The sequence below is a fragment of the Melanostigma gelatinosum genome (assembly GCF_949748355.1).
Source record: "Melanostigma gelatinosum genome assembly, chromosome: 9".
NCBI classification, from domain to species: domain Eukaryota; kingdom Metazoa; phylum Chordata; class Actinopteri; order Perciformes; family Zoarcidae; genus Melanostigma; species Melanostigma gelatinosum.
Genome location: NC_136642.1, coordinates 12,732,962 through 12,747,478, shown reverse-complemented (window position 1 = coordinate 12,747,478; position 14,517 = coordinate 12,732,962). Strand labels below are relative to the sequence as shown.

General features: G+C 40.7%; 2 protein-coding genes across 4 annotated transcripts; both read right to left on the bottom strand.

Moving 5' to 3' along the window:
- Positions 1 to 4,077: 4,077 nt before the first annotated feature.
- LOC306782004 (C-reactive protein-like) lies at positions 4,078 to 6,293 on the bottom strand. 2 transcript variants are annotated; one of them, XM_079275143.1, is made up of 6 exons: positions 6,229 to 6,293; positions 6,104 to 6,130; positions 5,958 to 6,012; positions 4,920 to 5,022; positions 4,529 to 4,826; positions 4,078 to 4,378 (listed from the first exon to the last, which is right to left on the bottom strand). In XM_079275143.1, exons 3-6 carry the CDS (start codon positions 6,010 to 6,012, stop codon positions 4,160 to 4,162), a joined length of 675 nt encoding a protein of 224 aa, XP_079131269.1. In that variant the 5' UTR covers positions 6,104 to 6,130; positions 6,229 to 6,293; the 3' UTR covers positions 4,078 to 4,159. The 2 variants fall into 2 exon arrangements, with proteins under 2 accessions (XP_079131269.1, XP_079131268.1); XM_079275142.1 differs by lacking the exon at positions 6,229 to 6,293 and having other exon boundaries at positions 6,104 to 6,228.
- Positions 6,294 to 7,586: 1,293 nt separating this feature from the next.
- Positions 7,587 to 13,717, bottom strand: LOC306781748 (metalloreductase STEAP4-like). Of its 2 annotated transcripts, none has more exons than XM_079274755.1 (10): positions 13,317 to 13,717; positions 12,846 to 12,953; positions 12,682 to 12,752; positions 12,493 to 12,580; positions 11,359 to 11,637; positions 11,154 to 11,248; positions 10,942 to 11,052; positions 10,199 to 10,241; positions 9,909 to 10,073; positions 7,587 to 8,385 (listed from the first exon to the last, which is right to left on the bottom strand). In XM_079274755.1, exons 1-10 carry the CDS (start codon positions 13,539 to 13,541, stop codon positions 8,128 to 8,130), a joined length of 1,443 nt encoding a protein of 480 aa, XP_079130881.1. In that variant the 5' UTR covers positions 13,542 to 13,717; the 3' UTR covers positions 7,587 to 8,127. The 2 variants fall into 2 exon arrangements, with proteins under 2 accessions (XP_079130881.1, XP_079130882.1); XM_079274756.1 differs by having other exon boundaries at positions 7,587 to 8,379.
- Between the last annotated feature and the right edge of the window lie 800 nt (positions 13,718 to 14,517).

Sequence of the window (14,517 nt, the reverse complement as noted above, 5' to 3'; positions counted from 1 at the left end):
AAGCTGAAGTAAAGTGAGGCACTTTTTTGTGCTTTTACTGTTTCTCTTTCAGAAAGAATGCATCACTGCAATAAGAAATATGAAATATTCAAAACATTTTAATTTCTGTCTTGTTTTTACGATTTCATAATTTAATATGTATACATATCCTGTTAACACTCCGACGGCCCGCCCACTGGCGTTTGGAGTGTTAAGTGTATATCTGTGTTATGTACACAACTGCTATGTATAGGTAGGTACTGATGAGACATATCTTTGAAAAGCTAAGATTCTTGTGATTCGATTTATGGAAACCATTTCGAGATACAATTACAACAGCAGGTACAATCAACGCAAATGTCAGACCACCAACAAACAAACAAACAAACAAACAATTACAAAATTGAGGCAACTCACCTATGAAGCCTCATGGTAATCCACCCATCGATATTATTCCAACGAAAACGGTCTTGTTACATTGGCAAAGGTCCAGACGATCCAATCCAGTAAAATATTTCGTCCAAAACACATTATTACGTCAATAAATACCGACGGACTGCTGTTGCATCATTTCAAATTAGCCGGCAGATATGCCTAATTATTTATGTATTTTCTGTTGTAACTCCAGTTTGCATATAAACATTGCCGGTATCTGTGTCTCAAAATGGCGGCTGCACTCTGACCTTTCGATTGACAACTCGCTTGACCCAATAGCAGCTTCCATGTCCTGTTCACAGCCTACAATAGCAAACGAGAGTCCGCGTTGAAGGAAAGTGCCTGCCCCTCTTCTTTCGTGTAAAGACCAAGCCATTTGCAACCAATCGTTCTGATGACTGGCACGTCGTATAGGCAATGAAATTTCGAAAATAACGATATACAGCTTCAGTGGATGGATTTAGAGCCACAACACGGGATGTCACTGCATGACAGCGAAAGTCAGCTCCCTGCGTCCGTGCGTAAAATGTGTGGTTTTGGAGAGTTTTGGAGACTTTAGGAAATTAAATAATGGCAAAATAACTTGTAAATTACATAATAGGTAACCTATTTACTTTGGGTATGCCTTGGACAGGCATTTTAGGCTAATTTTACAAAAGTGGTAACAGGATATTGGTTTAAATTACTATAGTTAAGCTCGAAGAGTACCATATTTTCTTACATAGTTCCCAAACAACTGTGCATGCTGTTGTGATTTGAATGTTTTCATCTTTGTTTCACATGCATCAGCTGTACACAACAATGAATCCGCAAACATAGATTCAAGGTTGTGTTGGGACCATGTGCTTTGAAACAAAGGGAACGGGCCTGTGTGTTCATTCAGATTGCAGTTAGAGATAGCACTCAAACCCCCAAACCCCATTTCACATCTACTTGTGAAATTCTGAAGTAGTTCGGTCTCAGAGTTAGGGGCTGTAATAACTCTGGATGTACATGGGTAAAGTGAAATTATTAAACACTAGTGTTAAAATGCTGTATGGCTGCTTTAATGTCTGAGTCTTTTGTTGTTCCAGGGTATTTACATAAACCTACACAGTGTCATTGTGTCATATACTATGTACAAAATGCAGTGGTGGGCCGTCAGGGCAGGCAAGGCCTTCTTTGCTGGCCTAGACACTGACAGACAATCAGTTTTTATGTGACATTACATTTTTAGCGTTTTGGCATGTTTGCCGGTGACGATCCCAATATCTACTGGAGCGGACATTTTCAGTCCTCGAACGCATTACAACGTCAACTGGGGAGGCTCGGCTGTCATCACTAGCGTCCATGGCAATCGAAAAGGACCTCTTGCTGGAACTGAACCGCACCGATGTACTGTACACATGTGGCATAAAACTCTTCGTAATCAAAGAAAGTAGCAAGTGGTAAGTGAACTGCTTTTGTATTTACATCTGCAGCAGCCTTAATACTGTGTTAATCTTTCTATCGTGTGGTTTTTTTTATGATATATGTAATATTTGTTGGATCGTGTTATTTGGGTTTTATGGTATTCTACCTGCTTTGTTGTCATATAAATATATGTGACTGGTTCTTGTGCGTTTGTTCTTGTCATTGTGTTAATTCAATTGATTTTGACTATATGCATTACTCGTTAATGTCGAAGCATCCCGTCATGCTGCGTCATAGTCATAGACCTGCAGCCTTTATAGTTTTGCGTGTATTCATGTATCGGCACTCTGCAGTTAGTGTATTTGTTGCCTTCATAGGTGCTGAGCTTCATGTAACATTTTATTTCACTTGTCAAATGTTGTAGTGTTTTGGGTATATGATGTTTTTACACACAAAAAATAATAGCCCGTAGCTGTGCAGGCATAATGAGGTTATTAGGAGGTAGTTCAACTGTAGAAGGACAGCACTGAAGGCCCAGGTATAAAACACACGGCCCGCCACTGGTAAAGATGCAGAGTGATAAGCATTACATGTGGCCAATTGATTCACTTTTTTATTTTTTCTCTTGTCGGATTCATATCTGATTTTGAAAAACTAGTGAATTAAAACAGACCAGGAAGTAATGTTTGGGATCATAATCACACAGATTGCAGAATGACATTTCAATCAGGAGAGACTTGTTTCATAATTTAACAATGATTTATTATACAAGCGTCAAATATGAAAAGTGCAAAGTCTTTGGCGATTGGACTCCATCCTGAAGTACTATCACCGAGGGTAGGGATACTGAGGTCCAACAGGCCTAATCCCCCCAAAAGACATGTATTTATATGAATAAATAAATACCTACCTTACCTACTGCTGTGGTGAATTTCCTAAGAAAATAGACAATTAGTCATGAGAGAACTCTTAGGGTAGAATGTGAACGAGTAGATGTTAGACCAGAGGTGAGAGGTCCAGTTTAGTCAAAGCAAAGGATAGAGGAATGTCACGATGGACTGCAGACTAGGATACGGGGGTCTGGAAGACCGCAGAGACAGGATAGTGCGGGTCTAGATAGCCCACAGTGGAGTATGGTAGGATTTCAACAGATCCCGAAACATATGGTGGGGTCGGCCCTGCGGAGGGTCCGAGCGCAGGACTGGATAGGTGAGGGTCAAGCTAGACCGCAGACAAGGATAGGTTGGGTCATATTTAGACCGCAGCGTAGGCTAAGGGGGGGGGTCACGTTTAGACCGCAGAGCAGAATAGGGGGGTTCAAGGGAGAACGTAGAACAGCACGGTAGGGGGTCTTACGGCCCCCGCATGTTTGGGGTCTCACTGCCTCAGCACAACCAGACCGGGTGAGCTCACCCGGGAAACTAGAACGTATGTCATACTTTGACAGGTCTCGCATCACTCGGACCGCGAAATAGAAATTATGTCATATCTGACTGCGAAATTAGAAATTTGTCAACTCTGGACGGGTCTCTTATCATACGGACCAGGAAATTAGAAACGGGGCACCTCAGACCCTCCTTTTCTTTTAGGAAAGTAAAACGGTCCCATTGGACCAGGAAACACGTTAAACCAGGTCACGCGAGACAAGGAGATTGGGAAACAGTGTTAGACCAATCAGATGGAGAAAACGGTCGAGTCACACCAGATGAATAGAGCAAGATAAACGCAGAGCACAGTAATATACAGTGAGAAATACTTAAGCCAAAGGGGTGTATTTAGTCTTAATACAAGCATGCCAGCTAATTTCTAATTTTCTTTTGCTTTGTTAGTAGTTTTGCCATTCTGCCTCTTGTCATTTCAGGCTACCCATCCCTGCCTGCCCAGGGTGTGGCATGCTATTGTTCCCTGTACCATATGGTTTATACACATAGTTTCATCCGGTCTCTACTAATATGAGGTGTCGTAGAGCTCTGGGTGCCCACCTACAGCTACAATATTCTCAACGCTGATAGGCTTTCACAGCGTCACACGAATTTTGCGTCGGAGTTGAAAAAGTTCAACTTGTGCATATTCGCAGCATGCATTGGCATCCGTAGATTTTGCGTCTACTCACATCCTTTTGCGTCTTTGCATAGACGTTGTATGTAATATCGTTGCGCGAAAAAATCACATCGTATTTGTTGTGAACACAGCATTAGAATCCAACATTTCTGCCTCTGGACGAACATTTTTGTGTTTAACCACACAATAAAGATCACTGTGAAGACACACCTTTGTAGCAGGACTTTATTGAGAAATACTTCAAACCCACTTGATTTGCGCAACTCAAATTATTGTAGTTTTGTTTTAAATTTTAGTAACAGCTCTTTTGTTTATTTTCTATCATCACTCTGCCTGTGATCTGGAACTCCAGTGCACTCCAGTTGAGCACATTCCCTGGGGTGAAGTTTAGTTCATCCACGTACTTCTGGATCTCACAGGGGGAAAGGGTGTAGTCCCACATGTGGACATCAGACAGCATGCCAATGAAACACTGCTTCAAGTCAAACCCCCCACCATGGGAATCCTGCTCCTGTAGATTACAAATGCGGTTTGAAATACAGTTAATAAAAGCTAAATTGTGCAACATTTGTACTGAAATCGATACACTAGATACACACAAACTAAGAATAAATGTGTTTATTGAGAACATTTATTACGGTGCTTATGAATAAAACTTTACCTGTCCTAAGATAATAATCGTAGATCCACTGATGTTTGATCCAGAGCTGGCAAACTTCTTAATTGAAGGTTGTCCATCAAACCACAGCTGAACCAGTCCGGAATCAGAGTCCCATGTTGTACAAATAGAGTGCCACATGTTCGACTTGTAGTCCAGCCCTTTATATTCTGTCTTTACACCCTTGATATGGGGCTCCATCTCTTTATTTGCTTCGTCCCAGAAAATCAGGAAGTCATTGGCAGAACTGGGTGTGGCCAAAGAGAAAACGATGTGGTCTCTCTGAAGGTCTGTGAAGGACCTGTCGGCATTGAAAAGACATTATCATGCATGATACTTTTCACAGTCAGAGATACAATGGGTTGTTTTGTACATTTTGAACATTCAGTTTTACCTGTGACAGACGGTTGCACCACCAAAACCCTGTCTTGATGCGGTCAGCCTCACATGAGCGGTGTTGGTTTGTTGTGAGAAGATGAACATTTTACCTGACAGATCTGAAAGAAGAAAGGGAGGTTTTTTGTCAGCATGGATTATTATTTCCAGCCCTATGGTGTAGCAGTGTAACAGTTGACGAACTACATTTTACATTATCTTCGTTATCAATATTATACAAAGATTGTGGTGACACATGACATGATACTTTGGATGAACGTCATCTTGCACGGTATTAGAAACAGTACCATGTCAACCACTGTCTGTTGAACTCTGTCACACATATAAGCATCGCTCTGCACGCCATCATGCAGGATTCATAAGAACACTTTGAGGAAGGAAAATACTTGCTATGGTGACAACTATGATCTCTTATACAAATAGAGACACTACATACCGTCATTAAAACTCTTTTTGATATTCCACTTCGCTTTTTGGTTTGCTTATTGTTTTGCCGGCTATCTATTTGTTTTGCACAAGTATATATAAGTATATTTAATCTTCAAATGCAGTAATGATTGAAAGTGGAAGGGGCACCAGTGTTTTCGCTGTTGAGTCAAGAAAATGTCCACAATTAAACAAATTAACAAGTTATGAAATCATTAAAACATCCAAGTTTGATATTAAAACAAAATAGTCTTTTGATTACTTTTCTGTTCTGTTAGTTTTGTTAACCGTAATTCTTGTAATTTTGTCGAACGATGTTAGTTGAAAATGTTAGTTGAAAATGTTCGATGAAAATGGAAAATAATAAATGTATTATCTCAAATGTAGCATATGCTTAAAGTCAACATTGGTAATGTAAGTAGAGATATCTGACATATTTTGCCCAGTTCAGAAATCTGCTATTAATATACTATAAAAAAATATGCGATTTGTGTAAAAGAGTTTTGCATGACAAGTGTATAAGCAAATTTGAGGAAAAAGGCAACAAACTGCTACAACCTCCAACATTTCCTTTTGTTATTCCCTCTGTCAAACAAGGATTTATATTTACCTTGAGGAGTTGCAGCACATGCTGTCAACGTCACCAACAGCAGCAAAAACTTCATCTAATTTAAAAGGGAAAAGAGACCATGAAGACAACACTTTTGATTTGCTTTTAGTACTCTATGTGCAACAAATTAATTACATCTGATTTACCTTGAACTGCTAGAATAAACAATGCAGCTGGAAAAAGTAAAAAAATGAAATAAAACAAATGGTTTTCAAATATTACAATAACTTCAAGTTCCTATATTTTGCAGTTCATCATGTGTAGAGCTTACCTTGATATCAGAGTCTGGATGTTGTGTGCAGCATGAACAGGATCGTGAGTTTTCTGCAATCACTGCTTCCTCATTTCTATCTGCGTGTCTCTGTGTTTCCTTCCTCATCTACAATATTTTTTTGGCTTCAGATTCCTGTTGTGTAAAAAGCTGTTTACCGCTTTCCACTGAATCCTCGTGTTGAAATGGTCACATTACTGTGAGGTACTCCATGAAGCTGAAGTGTCAAGATGCACCAAATATACACAATACTTTTTCAGACATTTAATGTTGAAAATCATTATCGGAACAAACCTGGAAAGACGCTTATGAATTGAAAATAAAAAATCAACTGCGTTAACATTTTTTTGTGAAAGTTCAGCAGAATTTTCAGGAACAAACAGAAAAATAGGAACTATACACTTCTCCCCATGTGGCCCAAGCATTGCTCATGATTCTTGAATAAATAATGAAGCTGTGAGGAAGATCACAGCTCCATTGAGAGAATATTATCAACAAAAACATTTTTGATATCCCACTTTGCCTTTTAGTGTACTTATTGTTATACCTTTCTTTTGTGTTTCACAAGTTAATATGTAGATAATTGTCTTCTGTAAATAACTGTGTCCAGTGAAGCAAATGTATATGAATGTCCTAACATATCACTTATTCACTTGGGCTGCCAGGGAGTGCCGCTTTAGCCAGCCCACTCTCCTGTTGAGCCAGTTGAGGTTTGACTTTATTGGTAAAAGGGTGGCAAAGTTTGCAAACAGTGAAATTGTCGAATATGCGTATTGTGACGACCCTCCTCCTGTCATACAATAGGTGCCTGTTTTTCCATCTGTTACAGGTGCTGAGTGGAGGATCGTTACCAGGATGAGTCTCACCTGTGCCGGGGCGGCTCATCCTTCAATACCCTTTCCAGTTGGCAGCCCAGAGGGAAAGGAAGACCTGTGCTGACGGGTTCGCGACCACGGTTGCTGACCTTGTAAAGTGCAGTTGCGTGTTTTTGGCATCACAAATAAAATATTACTTTTGGCGCCAGCTCATTGTCTGCCTGTTTTGTCTCAGTCTATGAGCCGGGCTGTGCCAATATAGAGAGTGTAGCAGATGTGTCTCTGTCAAGGCATTTCTATTAGTAGGAGACAACTCAGATACATGATTCACAAAATGCAGCATAAACATTCATTATTACAATTTCAATTGTTTATTTTTAAAGTGATTGAAACCATGCGGTGAGTATTTTTGTTTGAGGCGTGTTCTTTTTTTCTTCCTGCACTACAGGTGTGTGTGAGCACACTCAACTCTGCGGGGAGACACTCTCTGAGTCTGACTGAGCTTTTAGACAGGATGAAATATATATGGAAGGGAGAAGACAGTTATGTTCAGTCGTGCTTAAGTTTATTGAACAGTTGTTAAACTTGACATACAGCATAAGAAAATACAAAGAAAAAAAATACAAAGAAAATCCAACTGTAGAGGAAGGTTGAAGAGAAACTCTGAGATATAAAAGTCAAACTGTTGCTGCTGGTGTTTTGGGAAATGCAACAAAGTCCCCTGTCTCAGAGTTAGGGGCTGTAATAACTCTGGATGTACATGGGTATAGTGAAATGATTAAACACTAGTGTTAAAATGCTGTATGGCTGCTTTAATGCTTTAGTCTTTATGTTGTTCCAGGGTATTTACATAAACCTACACATTGCCATTATGTTATATACTATGTACAAAATGGAACAATTACAAGATGATTACAAAATGAGACACTGAAAGGAGTTCCAATCATTTGTCTCTGCGATTGTAAGTTGTCTTTGCCATCCAAAACAATGACCGTAGGTTACCTGTTGATTTTGGATGGCCAAAGGTCTTTGTGTCTGCGTTTTCTTGTGCCTCATTGTTTTGTGTCAGTCATTTTGACAGTCTCTATGTTAGCAGTGCTTTCGCACTGCCGTCCTCTGGATCATTCCTCTCCCAGCCCTGTCGAATGCGGATGAGGCTGCGGTCCACGCAGGGCAGGAGGAGCAGCAGCTTGAGCACAATCAACAAAGAAGGCACCACCAGACAGAGCAAGTAGGCTGGAGGAGTGTACCATTTGTAGGAAGAGGGTTTAAGGAACCTGTTCCATCCGTACAAGTAGGTGTGAAAGGTACAGAAGAACACTGTCAGGTATCCCAGCTTCGACTGGAAGAGAGAAAAACCAGTTAAGACATTCACATAGTTACACAACTAATTACTGTGTAAAAGGCTTATTCGGTGATAGACTGACCTTTACAGAGACGCATGTTTGACCTACACATGTGTACACACTTATCTACTTTGTGCACACATACATATAGAGTTATTTCCACTACTGACAGAGACCATGCATACAAATACACACGCAAATTTACAAGCAAGTATACCCATTCCATACACATGAATTACACCTAAAGACTGTGGTGAAAGATAATGTATGCCCCGCAAATTACAATTGATGAATAACTTAACATTTAAAGCATTGCTCTAATTTGGGCTTGAGTAAAGGGGAGGTGTGTGGAATGAGAAAATGAGCTTGACATGACCCAGTTACATTTATGAATTAGTGTGTTCCCTGTCGTGAGGCTGATTTCATTTTCGATTGGCCAAAGTGGGGAAAAAAGGTAAACTTTTTTTGTCTGCAACAGTAAAAACAATCCCAAGTATTTGCAAGGGAAGGATGGAAACAACACCAACACACTTTCCAATAGGTTATCCAACGGGAAGTTGTACGCAGCCATCTGGCCCACGTAACAATCGTCCATTTCAGTCATAGCTGGAATCTTGGCTTATGGGCATGATGGGAATATCTTTGCAAATATTGTCCCGTAGCTTCTCTGTAAAATTCCTCACCAACTGAATCTCAGCAGCCTAGTGCATACACAGGTGCAATACTGTAGTGGCAGTAGACAGAACATTTCATCAAGCACTTTATAAGACCTCCAACGGGCACATCGTGAGTGGATACCTACTGAGCCTGTTTAATGTTGTGAGCCTGTATGTGTTAACTGAATCATCAATCTGGTTGTCATTTGCAGATTTTCAAGGCCACAGTGTAGGGGTGAGATAATCAGTTGTCCCAATTGTCTTTCCCGATGAGCTTGTTTGTATTCATTTTCTCAGAGAAATACTCATGAAATATCATAGAAATGGCTCTAAAATGACCAACAACGTGTTTGAATGCCATTCAGTTTCCTTTTTGTGAGCCAAGAGCACCAAATCTGTTGGCTACAAAAGGTGAGAAGGTTTTGCTGCCTTCCATGTTGTCAAAAAAAACATTGAAGCGCAAAGCTAATTAGAGAGTATACACACATATGTACCTTCTCAATTTGTGGGTTGGTGAAGTTGTTTAAGAAAAACAAACCGCTGTCATTTTAGGTTCAATCTGTGATTCAACAACTTCTGTATAAAGACGTACGGGACACACAAGTGTTTCATGGAAAGGCGGAGAGATTGCTTGGGAATCAATAGGGCCAGCACCACTGGAAACTGTCATAAACAAATTCCACATTCCTCCAGTTGCAACTGCCAATGATTGTCCGCGTAAACAAGATGCAGCCCAAGAAGTGTTTTGTATTTCGTGTCCATAATGTGTCCCTATGAATGTGCAGACACACTGAAGCTCACACACTCTAACACATCCAGACACCCACATATCGTATGACTCAGACAAACATTCATGTATCTACCTGTATGAAGCTGAACTCTCTCCAGCTGAGAGCATTGCTGACAGAGGGGAGAGAGGTTATTCCCAACAAGAGATACAGGCCAAATCCCAGAATCCCCATGGAGTAGTAAGAGTCACCTCGCCAGGCCGTGGTGGTGTCAAACACTGACGTTTTGTTTTCTCTGATCTTAAAGCAACAGTAAACAAGACGGATATATGTTTAATCCATGTATGTACTGAAACAGTACAGTATTTAAGCAAAATGATCTGAATGTATTTGGTTGTAGATGAATAATTACATTCATGTCTTACCTGTGAGATGGTATTGGCAGCGATCCTGAACCTCACATAGTATCTGGGGAAGAAAAGGATGAAACCATTTAAATCAGGCCTAATTATTTTACATATCTAAGGTAGTAGTTACCATGACTAATAAAAAAAGACTCCTGGTGTTATTGATATGTTATTCATCTGTAGTTTAGCATTATAACTCTGAATGATTGGTCATTTAGCTGCACTTTCTTGTGGGTACTTCGGGTTTAAATTGTCTTTCTATGTGCTGCAATCAATCTTCACAATTGACACGTCAGCATCACACAGCTCTTTCTCTCTCTCATTTTTTCCAATATGTCTGTTTTTATCATTATGTGTTATTTCATACACTAGATTTTAAAACTCAATCACAATTCATTTAACATAGCATCTCAGTTTTAAGTGCTTCTTAAAGAGTGAGTGCATCTTCATTCTGCTGCTACTGCTATCACTAGTACTACTACCACGACTAAGACTACTTCTACTACTTCCTCTGTGACTACCACTGCTGCCATTAACAGTACTGCTGCCATTCATATTTCTTATAAATTAGATGAGTGTTTAGCTTTGTGTTCCTGATAAACTGGCAACTGACTGCAGTTGAAATTGCAGTTATGATTACTAGCTCAAAACTGTCAGAATTTGTTTTGGTTGATATTGTCAACAAAAATGTGATTTTTATGACATTGTCTGTGACATTTATTGAATGAACCAATATGAGGATGTGTGCACCTGTTACATACCTTATGGGGATGACGAGAGTATAAATCACATGGAGGAAAGCAAAGCCCAGTGCCACCAGTCCCAGCTGCTTCCTGCACAGCATCCAGCGATCCAACCAGTCAGGAAAACGCCTTAAACAAAACATACTTTGACTTTTAGGATACAATAAAACACTTTGGTATGTATTCTCTGCAGGCACTAAATATCAGTGCATCCTGTTTTGATGTCTGACCTGTACTTGGTTCCTCGGTAGAGCTGAAGAAAGGCAGCTATGACACCAGGCAGGTAACACAGAGACAACATGATGAGAGACACAATAGGAAACACCTGAAAGATGAAGGATAAACACAGAAGTGGTAACTGAGAGGAAGACGGATTCAAGTCAGTTACTTTTAAAGAGGAACTGATGCTAATTTACCAGACACTAAACACTCTACCTTGTTGGCCAAGGACACCATGATTCTGAAGGAGATGTCGTTCCCCTGTACAACATACGCGTAGATGACATCTCTAATGAGCACGTAGAAGAAGAATAACGCAGTGAGGCCGAAGGCCACACGTAGCGGGAGCCTCCACTCTGGGAAAAGCTGCAGGGGGAAGTCCTCCAGCTCTCTGGCTGCTGACAGAGACCCTTTATCCAGAGCAGTGAAGCCCAGTTTGGTGGCCACCTCGGCTACTGTCAGCTTCCCCTCGGCACTGTTTCCACACAGGTACACCTGTAGCATGAAAACACCCATAGTATTTAAAGCACTCGAAATGCCCCATGTGGGGATATGGCTTCATTATTTCATGTTTATGCATTTATGTTGATGCATTTGCACACGCAATGATGAAAGGATTGTCTTGACGCCAGAGGATTGAACACTACCTGGAAAGGCTTTCTGTATGAAATACAAAATTTATTGTAATAAAGCTGGTAAAAAAACGAACGCCAATTTGATGTTGTTGACTGTGCTCCAAATACACTAACTCACACGTACATAAACATGAACATACACCCCCACCAACACACACACAGTGTGTGTTTTTTACCTTCCTCGGGGATTGCACAACCAGATCAAAATGGAATGAATGAAAAACCCACATATGCTGCAGCTTTGCAGTACAGAGGAAGAGCACAAAGCACATGACGGAGAGCTTAGATCTAAGACTCAAGGATACATCAGAGATGGCATTCACAGCAAAGACACAAGGATGACTCTTCGGATTTGGCTTCTTTTACTTGGATTTGGTTTGATCAAAACTTCAAAATGAGTTAATAATATAGTTTGGACTGAAATACTTTTCTGTCTGAAAGAGACTATTATTCTTAACTCATTGGTCAATGCCCCGCTGTATTAACACATTAGAGAATTGTAAAATGCAGTAGGAGAAGGATTTGACAAGCAGTGCTGAACAGTTTAATTCTAAAAATAGATATGTCACCATTTGGAAGAAAACAAATTAATTCCTAAATAGCAAGGAAGAAAGAAAAGAAAGAAAACCTAATTTGGCACTTATTAAAGTGTCAAATGCACTACCAAATACGCAACCAAAATATTTTTTCAACAGATCTCAAACACATTCAGCACCTGTCTATTGGCATCTGAGGGTCCATTCTGCAAGGACCAAGCAGACAAGGTGTTAAAAGCCTTCACCACGTGAGCTCCAGGGATCAGCCTGACGAACAACAAACACAGTGGTAATTCAAATCGCATGATGTATGAGATCTCCCAATATTTTAGGAAATTACATTACAGTGGTGCCTGATTTCCTCTTACCTCTGCAGATACTCAGCATTGGCCTCTGGGTATAGATTCTTCTTGAGGTTGTTGCTGACGTCCACCAGCACCTTACAATCAATGAAATCAGCAGAGTGGATGAAAAAGTAGAAATCAACAAGCTGCTATGTTACACAAAGGCATCTGACTGTGCAACAAGGTACCTTCCCCTTGAGTTGAGGTGCAAGTGTCTCCAGGAAGTCATAGTGTTCTCTGTGAATACAAATGAAGACCCGACCAGCTGACTGGGCTGCTGCCTCGTGGCTCGTCGCCTGCACAACATACACAAACACTATTGTGTTGAACATTGCATGAACATTACATGTGGCAACACAGCTCAGGCTCAGCGTGTTCAGTGATAGTATATAGTTCAACACATATTACACAACCGATGAAAACTAAATGCCTCAACATGTGCAGACACACATGATCACACATTATCAGTGACTTTGTTTAGCTCAGTCGGATTTCAAAGCCTGACAACGGTTTCTATTTTTTCCAGCACTTTTATCGACACAGTTGTTTGAGTTGGTTCAGGACCATCATGCGACACATGTTCTGAACAATCAGCAAAAAAACGGCAGAAAAAAAGTTCAATCCCAGAGTTTGAGAAGACGTCATGCATTGTTTCGTACCTGAGCTCCCTGAGGCAAGGGGCCACAGCTGTGAGGTCTGCGGCTGCCGTACACCACCCTGTAGCCAGACTGGAGCAGACGCTGGCCCAGAGAGCGCCCTAAGTCCCCCGTCCCGAAGATACACAGCAGCTCCTGCTCAGGGGCAGCTGCTGTGCCCAGAGGATGCAGCAACACACTCTCTGGCTTCACTTCCTTTGACATGTTGCTCGGTCTGTCAGCCGACATGGCCACAGTCTCACACAAACAGTGATGGTCAGAACAAAATACTCCACCAGCTTTTTTGTCAGAATGTGTCCAGATTCAAGGCAGATGTAACAAAGTAATAATCTTCAAAATAACAGCTCTTCTGGGTGCTTCTGTAAAAAAACAGTGTCAGCAAATCAACATGTGTCCCGTCTTGTAACTCATTGCTCCTTAGACTGACAGATTTTTCGGCCTTGATTTTGTTTTTGTATTTTGTTTTTGTATTGGCCCATCCCCTTCCATGGCTCAGGCTGAAGTCTGCCTAAACTGGGAAACTCCATGGAAACTCCAAAGGTGGGAGGTGCGTCCGTCTCTGCTATGTATGGAAAGGTTCCTTTGGGGAATATTGTGGCAAAGTTTCAAACATGGCCTTCTTCTGGGAACTCATTGGATCTTCTGTGAGAGATTATGCAACACTGGAAAAAACTAAATCCATAACAGTGTGCCACAATACTGTGGTTTTCTGGTTTAGCCAAGTCGCAGCAACACACATTAAGAAACACATACAGAGGAAAGCAGAAAATGGAAGTCCCGGTTCATTTAAGGACATGAAGTAAATGCACATCTAAAAACCACAAGAGGCTCTGACTGGCACAGTATGAGACCGATTTTTAAATTGTGGCTTAATGGCAGTTGCTCAAAAACATTTGAACAGGTTTAGGCATTTACATAGAATACAAGCAAATACATGAAAACAAAATAAAATCTTAAACCAGTGTCTTGGATTAAGTGCAACTCAGACAAGAATGTGATTATCTGACCGTTTACTCACAGCTGTCACAAACATCTGGACCGTGTTGAGGTCACTGTATGCAAACACAGTGTGCTGGAATGCTCCTAACCCCCTCCTCTCTTCCCCCGCATTATCCCCATTATATGACCGGAACATTCACATGCCCTACCAAGTGCATAATTACTTTGACATGTGTGCAAATTGAATAATAATGTTTAAGAGAGG